Genomic DNA, 10,438 nt, shown 5'->3' with positions numbered 1-10,438 from the left:
TGTTTTCATGAAAATTACAATTTAACAGGGAAGCCCTTCGTTTGACAGGCATATCAAAGAACACCTACTACGTGTCAGGCACTTCTTACAGGTGATAGAACCAGACAGGAGTACCGCCTTTTTGAATAAGCCCACCCACCATCTCAGAGAGACCTGGGTGTCATCTTACCTAGGCTACAAGCATTCTCCAGAGGACCTGTCAGCAGGTCACAAGCCCACCTTTCCCCTGACCTCTTCTCTCAAAGAGCCTGTCAAAAACTCTGGCCAGAAAGGCCTGTTGGCCAGTTAGAGTGGCACTCTTTTTTCCTTTGTTTTACTCGCCAGAATAGAGGGGTCCCTCTGAGGTTTAGCAATAAACCTGCTCGGACTATGGAGTTTGTGTCCTTTTTCTTTCATCTGATGCGGAAACCTGGGATCGGGAGCCGAGAGCAGGGGCTCTTTCGCAGCCTGGGAAGCAGCTCATCCTGGGCCAATGCCGAGGTCCTGAGAGCCTCCTGGGTCTCGCCCTGCTTCCCTTCCCTCTTTCAATAGGTACTCAGGATAGACTAGGGAACAAACAGACAAAAATCATAGCCCTCGTGGGGTGCATATTCTAGGAGGGGATACAGACCATACCCAAGATTAATAAGTTTGTACTGTCTTAGAGATAAATGTTAAGAAAAAATAAATCAAGTGTATTTATTATCTTATAGCTCTAGAGGTCACAAGTCAGAAGTAGGTGCAGAGGGCTGTGTTCCTTCTGGAACCTCTGGGAGAGAATCCACTCTCTTTTCCAGCTTCTAGAGGCCACCTATGTTCCTTGGCTCATGGCCCCCTCCTCCATGTTCAAAGCCAGGAGTGTGGCAGCTTCTAGTCTCCCTCTGCCTCTCTGTCTGCGTCTGTTCTCAAATCTCCTCTTACCCTGACCCTGCTGTTTCCCTCTTACAGGGACCCTGGTGATTACATGGGATTCACCCAAACAATCCAGGATAATCTCCCATCTCAGCACCCTTAACTTAATCACATGTGCAAAGCCCTTTTGCTATGTAAGACGCCAGATTTATAGGTTTAAGGAATTAGGATGTGGGTATCTTTGGGGGCCATTATTCTTCCGGCCATAGCAAGTAGGCAAGCCACGAAGCACTGGTGCCGAGAGATGCCATTCTATATAGGGTGTTAGAGAAGGCCTCCCTGAGAAGGTGGCTTTAAAGTGAGTATGTGGAGGAAGCCAGGGACCTGGTGATGTTGGGGGAGGAGCATGCCTGACAGGAAGCACCAGGTGCAAATCCCTGAGCGGGGAGTGTGCCTGGTGTGTTTAAGGAGCATCAAGGAGACCAGAGAGCTTGGCTGAAGAGGAGAGAAGGGGCCGACGCAGAGATGCTGCAGTGGAGAGATGCCAAGGAGCTGCAGGCTACAGTCCCTCACTGGACTCTGGGGCCAGAGGCATGGACTGCCTTTGTTTTGAACTATCTTCTCAAGCATGTTTGCAGAGCAACAGCCTCGGGCAGTAGAGACAGTGCCTCCTGTCACCACTGAGGGAAGACATGCCTACTGTCCCTACAGAAGATTGGGGTTATCCAAGCTCACACTTCCTCTCCTATAGTGCACCCACTATCTGTGCATCTGCCCTCCCTCAAGGCCCTCTGGAAACTGGGGATCAGTGAGCCAGCCCATGAAAATGTGAGTCGTCTAGCTACTGCTGCTGCTGTAAATGATAAAGTTTTGTTTTTCTGACCCAGAAGTTGGCTGTCTTCTGCCAGCATCCACGAACTTGTGGCAGGCCAACTTGTTAGCTTACACGTGGGGGGATAGCTCGGACCCTGCAGAGCTTTTGATAGGCGCTAATGCCTACAGGGCTTATTGGAGGCCCGAGGAAGGAGGTGGACGTCACCCTGAGCCATGGGAGGGTTTTGAGCAGAGACGTGACATGGCCTAACTTCGGTTTTATAAGGTTCACCAGGGCTGCCCTATTGAGAGTAGACTGAAAGGGCACAAAGAAGCAGGGAGATCAATTGCTAGCTGAATCACTTAGCAGTAAGCAGAGGAAAGATGATCTCCACCTGAGCAGCCGTGCTAAGGAGTGGTAAGAATGGTGGGATTTTGGATGCTTTGGAAGTGCAGCTGACACTGTTCGGGGTGTGAAAGGAGGAGGAGCACCAAGTCGCTGGCCTGAGCAAAGGGAGGCCTGAAGTTGCCCTTAACTGGGAATCAGAAAATTTCCGGAGGAGCCGGGGGAGGGGCTGGCAGGAGTTCAGCTTGACAGCGGAGTTAAATAGCCAGCGGGCATCCAAGAGAATGTTGAGGAAATTGGATATGGATTTGTCATTCATGGGCGAGGCTGGGCTGGAGATGTGAAATTCATTGACTTGTCTGTGTATTCAAAGCCACAAGACAGAGATCAGTGCAAATGAAAAAGTGTAGAGGCCTAGTGCGGAGCCTCCCCGTTTAGTATTTTAGAGGTTAGGGAAGTAAGAAGGTATCAGGAAAGGGACTGAGAAGCCAGGAAGTAGGAAAGCCCGGTGAGCTTGTTACCCCAGCAGCCAGAAGCACGGGGCTTCAAGGAGAGGCAGTGATCAATGACTGATGAGAGGTGAAGTAAAATGAGGCCACCGTGGCTGTTATCTCAGCTTTGGTAAAGTCAGAGGGAAATCACAGATGGGGCTGCTAGTTCTGCCTAAGTGTGTCAGGGACCCTGCTGGGACTCCGGGATGGGACGGACATGAGCAAAGGCCCGGAAAGCCGACGATGGTCTGCACATGTGGGGAATTGTGAGCCCAGAGAGTGACCGAACGACGCTGGGTACCTGGGTGCATCATCCATGCATATGAACCTGGCGACAGCTCAGCGACCTTTGGTCGGCGAGGCCAGGGCGGCGGACTTCTGATTCCAAAAGGCCGCTCTGGTGGGTGAGGGCAGACACCCGTCCGGTGCGCACAAACCAGGCCTGTGGGGCCGCCGATTGGCCCCGACGCTCGGCACCTCGGCAACAATCCCTTTCGCTCCGAACTGGAGGGACGGGGCCCTCTGTGCGCTGGGGCCGCTGCTGCAGCGCGGTCCCCTCCGTGGGTACCCGGGGCTGATCTTACTCGGGGATTGGGGTGGGGGGAAACCCACGTGGAGCTGGCAGCGGCGCTCAAACGGCTGCAGCTTGAGAGCCGTATCTCATTTTCTTTCTTCCTTTTTTTAAAGGAAAAGGATGCCTAGGGAGCCTCGGCGGTATTTCATGAAACCTCACGTCCGCGTCTGAACTTCAGTTCACTCGTGGAGTGTGAACACTCACGCCCCCGCCGCGGAGGAGGCTGTTCGCCTTCGGGAAGAAATTTAGTCTCTTAAAGGAAGCACTCATGTCACTTTCAGAAAAAGAGGCAGAAAGTTAAAAAAATGGGGCGTGTGGGGAGTGCCAGCAAAGTCGGTGGCGGGGCACGGCGAGTGGCAGAGCCTCCTAGAAGCCAGACGCTTGGAAACAAAACGCGGGCGAGGTCGCGCGCCGCCTCCCAGGTCCCGAGGCTCGGGGAGAGCGGGGCGGGCCGGGGCCAGCAGAGAGGCCGAGCAGGGCCGACCGCGCAGGAGTCGGAGGGGCCGCTGGTCCCTCGCCTCGTCCCCCGGCCGGCTGCACGCGTCCCGCGGTCCCCGCAGGCGCGGACGCCAACGCGCGCGGACTACAAGTCCCAGGAAGCCCAGAGGCAGCGCGGGGCGGGGCCTGGCGCAATTCCCCGGGATCCGGCGCGCTGGGAAGCGCTGCGGACGACGCAGCGGCGGCGGCCGGAGGGCGGCGAGCGCGCGGGCGGGCGGGGGCGGGGCCGACGTGGGCCGGAGCCCTGCGTGCCAGGGAGGGGGCCGGCCGGGCAGGCGGCGGGCGGCGCTCGGAGCAGGCGCCGCGGCTTGCACGGCGCCGGCGGCTCGGTCCCGGCTCGGCGGGCTGCGCACGGCGGGCTCGGCTCTGGGACCGCGGCGCAGCACGCAGCGCGTGGACCCACGCCACGGCCGGGCGCCCGAGCGGCGCGGCCACTGCCCGGGGGTCGGCCCTCCGCCCCGGCGCTCGGAGCGCGGCGGCTGCCTGCGCTTTAATGGCTGCTCGGCAGGGCAGCGCCTAGGGGTGGGAGCGGCTGCGGCGCAGGAAGGCGCCCGAGCGAGCCTCCTCCGGGGCTGGCCGCGCCCGCCGCGGCGCGCTCCATGGGGGCCCGCTGACCCGGGGCGCCGGGCCCCGCTCGCTCGCCGGCCGCGCGTCCCGGCCATGAACTGAGTCCGCGCGGGCCGCCCCGCGCCTGCTCCGCCCGCTCCTTTCTTCTCGCGCCTCCTCTGCCCGCCGGCGGCGGGCCCGGCTCCCGGGGGCTGCGGCGCCCCGGGCTCGGCGGGCGCCGGGGCGCGGGGCGGCGGCGGCGGGGGGCGCGCGGCTTCGGGCGCGGCGCTGCACCATGAACTACCAGCAGCAGCTGGCCAACTCGGCTGCCATCCGGGCCGAGATCCAGCGCTTCGAGTCCGTCCACCCCAACATCTATTCCATCTACGAGCTGCTGGAGCGCGTGGAGGAGCCTGTGCTGCAGAACCAGATCCGGGAGCACGTCATCGCCATCGAAGGTGAGGGCCGGGCCGCCGCGGGGCTTCTGAAAGGCGCGGGGGAGTGGCGCCCCCGGCGTGGCCAGTGCGCGCGCGGGGGTGCGTGAGTGTGTACACACGCGCCGGGCCGTGGCACGCGGCTGCCCCGCCGAGGGAGCACTGCGGTGCTTCTCACCCTGTAAGGCCGGGCGAGAGCCGAGCGGGAGGCCGAGGGCCGGGCGAGCGCGGCGCGAGCCCTCCCAGAGAAGAGGGACCTCAGCGTCGATTTGATCATGGGCAGTAGAGTTTCCCGTGCCAAAGTGGCTCCGTGCGGCGAGAACTGGGCCACCCGAGCGACCCGGCCCAGCTAATGCCTGCGGGCAGGGGAGAGGTCGGCGCCACCGAACCGTGACAGGTCACCAGGCCAAGGCCAAGCGTCTTGCAGGGCCGTGTTGAAGACGTGACTTGAGAAATGTTGCTACTCTGGCCAGTGCGTTTAGGCGGGGTGGCCATCCCCTTTCGTGTCTTTGCCCAATTCAGGGCACAGTGGGGGCCTTTGAACCCAGCCCATGCAGAGCCAGCCTGGCTGCAGGCAGCTTAGTGTCCTGGTGCAGGTCCACCTGGCCCTGTGCAAAGGCTGATCTCCACGGAGTGTTTTCTGCCGGAAATCCTGGGCCAAACGAGAGCAACAAACCTACCAGGAGGGCAGGGGGTCCCCCAGCCTGAGGTTCTCAACTCTCACTTGCCTGGAGGAAACCCACCTTCCCTGCATGCCGGGCAAGGCTTGTGACCCTGCCAGATGTCTGGCAGAGTTCTACCTCCTCTGGGGCTTGTGTTCCCTTGGGATTAGCAGTGGCTCCAATTTTTCATGCTACTAGGCTTCAGGATTGGCTCCTCAGTTTGTGTGTTTGGTCCTGCCAAGATTCACCTGGGAGACCAGGTGGCACGTAAATGTGGAATGTGGAGTTGTACCCCAGCCACAGTCAGTCAGAAGTCTTTTTGCTTTGTTGGCCAGTGATGGTCAAAGCCTGTAGAGTGGCTTGTTCACAATACAGAACTGTTCTAACCAAGTGTCGGTAGGGCTGCTGTTGAGGAACATTGAGAACGTTCCAGGGCCTGCCAGGAGTGTGTCCTGAAGCCTGGCCGCAGGCAGTCGCCCATTTCCCCTCCTCTGTATGTACAGGGCAAGGGCCACAGGAGGGCTTTGCCTTGGCAGTGTGCAGACTGCCCTGCTAGCCAGGTGGCTTGGTTTGACACTCAGCCATAGAGAGAAAAGGGGGATGTGCGCTGATCCTCCTGGCATTTGGCAGCCCCGTGGACTCGAACAGTGTCCTGGCCAGGCCGCTGATTGGCGGACTGTATACACAGGGGAGTCGCTACCTCCCAGGGAGGATCTGAGTGAGCAGTGCTCCAGCCTTATGTGGGACCTGGCCATCAAAGCACCCCGCCTCCCTGTTGGCAATTTAAGATGCTTCAGATTCCTTGGGAAGCAGAGGCTCCAGTGTACTCTGACAAGACTTGCGGTGGGGCCGGGGGACCTGCACGCATGTGCTGATGGCCGGGCGATGTCGCAGAAATGTTCCTATAGAGCCTGAACTCATTTTCTGTTTCAGTCAAAGCGAGGGGGCACTCTACTTGTTTCACGTGTCTCTTTGCAGCTCTCTGGCTGCATTCACAGAAGTATGATGAAACAGTCTGAAAGCCGCTGCCGTGCCTTGAACACACCTGGCTGAGAGTGCCGTGCCACTGTGCAAAGACCTCTGGCTGAGCGTGATTCATGATGCCTCGTTTTCATTTCCCGTTCTTGAAGCCGAACTTCGGGGTCTCCAGCACTTCCAGCAAAGCAATTCAACTTTCTAGCAAAAGGATGTGGTTTCATTTTTCTTTTCTTTTTAAAAAAAGTGTTGTGTGGTTCCTAGATGATGGTTTTGATAGTTCGATATCTATGTTTATGATAGACATTAGGCCCCTTCTTGGCTGGAATCCTTGTCATTTTTAGTAAGACTCAGAATCAGTGAAAGTAGCCTGTTTGGGGCTTTGATGATGCCATTATTTTTTCTGTTAGAAAAAGGAATGACTATTGTGTCAGGGCTGTTAAATTTAATGAGGCTTGAGAGCCATTCAGATATGCTTCTGTTCTTTGCCTTATTATCAACAGTGCTACCACCTGTCATTTGTATAGAACTTTAGCAAATACTCGTGCATTCTCAATCTCATTGTGTGGTGGTACCCACCCTGTTAGAGAATGTGGGCCAGCTTCCTTAACCGTCGTCGTAGAGGACGGAGGTTCGTTCTGGAAGGCAGCTGATGGCCCACACTGAGGTCATTCAAAGTCTGGTCTGAACCAAAGGATCATTTTAATAGAGAGCCCAGGTCTGCCTCCCAAAGCACTTAACATTGTTTCTTCTAATGAAATACAGGTTCATTTGGTGTGATGAGGTATTGTCCCATTCTGTGCCAATTTTAAGATATGGTTGTGGTTTATGGCTATGTTGTTGGTGTTTTTGGAAGTTGAGAATCGGATTGCTTAATTGTGGCAGGACAACATTTTTACAGTGAGAAGAGAACTATGCAGAAACAATTTTGTGCAGTTGTGTAGGCTGTAGGTTATTCACTTGTACTGAGCCTGAGTGTTGCCATGGGGTATGGGGACTGCAGGTGCATTTGGAGGAGCCCAGTGTGGTAACTGAACCTGCACCCGCACCCTCCCCCCCCTCCACCGCCACAACCTGGGCATTACTGTAACTGTGAGAAACCTACCCAGTCTGCCCCCGCTTGTACACCTCGAGGATTAAGATGCTACAGTGGTGAAATGTTAAGTCTTTCTGAATTTTAAAATATAACCATTTCCATTCGGGGAAGTATATGTATATCATAGCAAATAGTTTAAGAATCATTTGTCCTACCAAACAGGGAAAACTGCATTTTAAAGGATATCCAGCTAGCCTCCCCCTACCGCCTCTGTGTACAAGTGTGGAACTGGAGACATACTTAACAAAACTGCTTGATTAGCATAGTGTGAGCACTTTTTAATGTTAAGAGAAATGTTTGAGAATACAATTTCTTACGTTGGCATAATATTTGAGCATTTGGCTGTGTCCTAATTTATGTAAAATTTCCCTGTTTTTTGGTGTTTTCAGGAATTTCTGCTGTGGGAGTGAGGGAAGATGTTTTGGTTAATGTTCATCTCAGATTCCAAGTGGGTCTGGATTGGGAAAATCTCTGTGATGGACTGAACTGTATATATGTTAGTTAAAAGAGCTCACCAAGATTCCCAAATAAGAATGGGACTGTGACCCCAGTTTGGGGGCATGGCAAAAGGGGTTTTGTTCTCAGTGTTGTCTTAAAACATTACCTTGCCCAAGGAAGTGTTTTTTCAAGTCTTTATTTCAGACTTAGATTTCTTTTCCCCCAAAGCTCTGGAGTTTAAGGACGCAGGGCTGTTTTTTCCCTGCTCAGATTTCCCACAGCTGTAGCCCCACAGCACGCATACTCTGAGCCCAGAAATGCCTCCAGTGTGAACAGCGTGTCTGTGTTTTTCCTTCTTTAAAAAAGTCCATATGGGGTTGATGAGGTTGAGGTGAATGAGTCAACTGCCTTTCTCGTTAAATAAAGCTTGTTCTTTTTGGAATAAAGCTTCTTCTATTAGCAGTTGCGTATTGTAATTCACCCTGCCGACAGCAGAAGTCTGATGCCGTGATAACCCACCCACCTGCCTGATCAGCCAGGGTAGTCGGGGAGCCTCCAGCCGGCTTTGGTGCTCCGCCCTCACCAGGAGTGGACCAGGGGACCAGGCTCCTCACTGGCCCCGCAGGTGGCTTGTGTGGTTCCTCCAAGGACTCCGGAGAGATCACAAGGGCCCAGTCCTTGGCGGGAGAACTCTGCCTGGTGTCCCTGGTAAGGGCACTCTCAAGGGGGACTCAGGGCTGAGCCCTGGCATTTGGGGGACCTAGAAAGGCGGGCTGGGGTACCCCACTTCATCCCACCATATGCTGCTTTGCTGAGCATCTGTGTCCAGTAGAGTTCTAAGTGCTTACCCTGTATGACATTAATGCATCCTGGGGGGATCCCTGACAGAGATGCCCCCTCCGAGGCCCAGAAAGGGTAGGAAGCTTGCCTGGGGGCGGGGATAAGCACTGGCCCTCTAGCTCCTTACGTGATGGAAGTGGAGTTCTTGGTTATTCACGGGTCCCATAGGCCATATGTGCAAACCATCCCGGACGTGGGTTCCCTTTATGCAGGACAAGAGGAGTGTGAGAACGCTACACGTCACTGACAGTATCACACTCTCTGCAAAGTCGCTCACCATGGCAAACTATTTAAGAGTGTTTTCACACAGAAGTTTATTTACTCTGCTTTATTTAATCATGTTTTGGGAACAAATATCTCCTTGCTGCCGTGGATGAACATAGTTTTTATTTGCCAATACTCACTATATTTGAAATATTTCAAGTATAATCAAAGGTGGCAGGCATGGAGCCTTTTCGTTACTGATACGCACATCACAATCTCCTCCTCAAACAGAATTCTCCGTTGGCTTGTGTTGTTTCCAGGTTAAGTAGCATGCTTTATCTGACGCCTCCACAGGCCCGGTGGCCCTTCCCGCCCTTCTCCCAGCCCCAGTTAGGGTTTGCTTGCTCTGTGCCTCCCAGGCCCCTTTGGCTCGTCTTACCCACTCCAGCTGAAGGGCTGGGTGTTCGTGAGGGCCGAAACCAGGCCGTGTTCATCTTTGTCTGTTCAGTGGTTCGGTGTGTTGCGTCGGGCCCCGGAGGATGCCCAGGGGTTGCGTGTTGACTTGCCAGAGGGTTAACATTTCCCCTGGGGTTTGGGTCCTTTTTTTGGTCCTTATCGATAATACAAACAGTGTTTATCCCCTGGCAGAAGTGCAGGTGTTCGAAGCTCGTCACAGGAGCACTGACGTTCAGACGGGCACCTTTTGGATCTGGTGGGTTAGCTTGGGTAGAAACTAAATGCCATGTGCTGTTTGGGGCGGACGTGAGATTTTCTTTCCTGTGTGTAGGAGAAGAAAAAGACCTGCTGGCTGAATCCTGGCAACTTTGTCAAGCCAGCTCTCTGCAAAAGGTCAGTGTTTCTTTATGGTGGGTGTAATTGGATTTCAGACAAAGAATTGGTATCATTGACAAGCACCGATGAGTGACAGACCAGGTGGCTGACATAACGTCGTATCTTCAGTGTCGCACTGAGAGTCGTGGCTCTCAAAGTTGAGCGTGCAGTCAGATCTCATGGAGGGCTTGGGAAAAAGCAGACAGCTGGCCCCCCACCTCCAGGGTTTCTAGTTCTGTAGGTCTGGAGCAAGGCGCAGGAGTGTCCCTTTCTAACAAGTTTTCAGAAGGTTCTGGGGCTGCTGGTCTGGAGACTGCACTTGGAGAAGCACTGCTGTGGACCATAGGCGCTCCGGGGAAACGGGGCATCTGCTGTGGGCCAGCACGCTGATGTGTGGTCCAAGCAGTGCTGTCAGGTGGTGGGCAGGGCTTCCTCGTCCTCCCTGTGGGTTGCAGTGGCAGTCAGCACTCAGGGGCGTTGCTTAGGGTCACACAGCTTAAACACGGTGGAGGAGGGTTTAAACCAAGGACCACGTGGAATCAAATCCATGTCGCTCCACCTGTGTGATGCTGAGTGATTGCCGTGGGGGAAGTGGTCAGGTGGGGGTGGACAATGGCAAGGCAGCCCTGTAGGGAGGTAGAACCAGCTGATGTTTCACTTTTCTTCCAAGTTCCGGTCTGTGATTCTGTGGACTTTGTTTCCTGTCTTTTGGAGACGGGTGATTTTGAGGTGAGCTCCTGTATGTTTAGATGATTTGGCAGGTGGTGCGTTTTGTTACCGCTGCTTTGGAGCTACGGAGCATTTCTGTGGAAGAGGACCACCACATGTTCTTGGCGGCCTGGAAGGGCCGTGTGGGGCG

The 10,438-nt window shown here is 55.0% G+C and overlaps 1 protein-coding gene across 6 annotated transcripts in view; it reads left to right on the top strand.

The window, feature by feature from the left end:
- Positions 1 to 3,911: 3,911 nt before the first annotated feature.
- AGAP1 (ArfGAP with GTPase domain, ankyrin repeat and PH domain 1) overlaps positions 3,912 to 10,438 on the top strand; it is a 513,333-nt gene continuing 506,806 nt past the window's right edge. For 2 of the 6 annotated variants that reach the window (XM_073217945.1, XM_073217948.1), the window contains exon 1: positions 3,913 to 4,557. In XM_073217945.1, coding sequence (XP_073074046.1) covers positions 4,395 to 4,557 — 163 coding nt within the window. In that variant the 5' untranslated portion in view covers positions 3,913 to 4,394. Of the gene's footprint in view, positions 4,558 to 10,438 lie in introns of all 6 variants that reach the window. The other 4 variants (XM_073217947.1, XM_073217946.1, XM_073217944.1 and 1 more) reach the window with 3 other exon arrangements.

This window comes from Manis javanica, chromosome 12 (genome assembly GCF_040802235.1).
Source record: "Manis javanica isolate MJ-LG chromosome 12, MJ_LKY, whole genome shotgun sequence".
NCBI lineage: Eukaryota > Metazoa > Chordata > Mammalia > Pholidota > Manidae > Manis > Manis javanica.
Note: the sequence above shows the minus strand (reverse complement) of the source record. Positions and strands in the feature narration are given on the sequence as shown.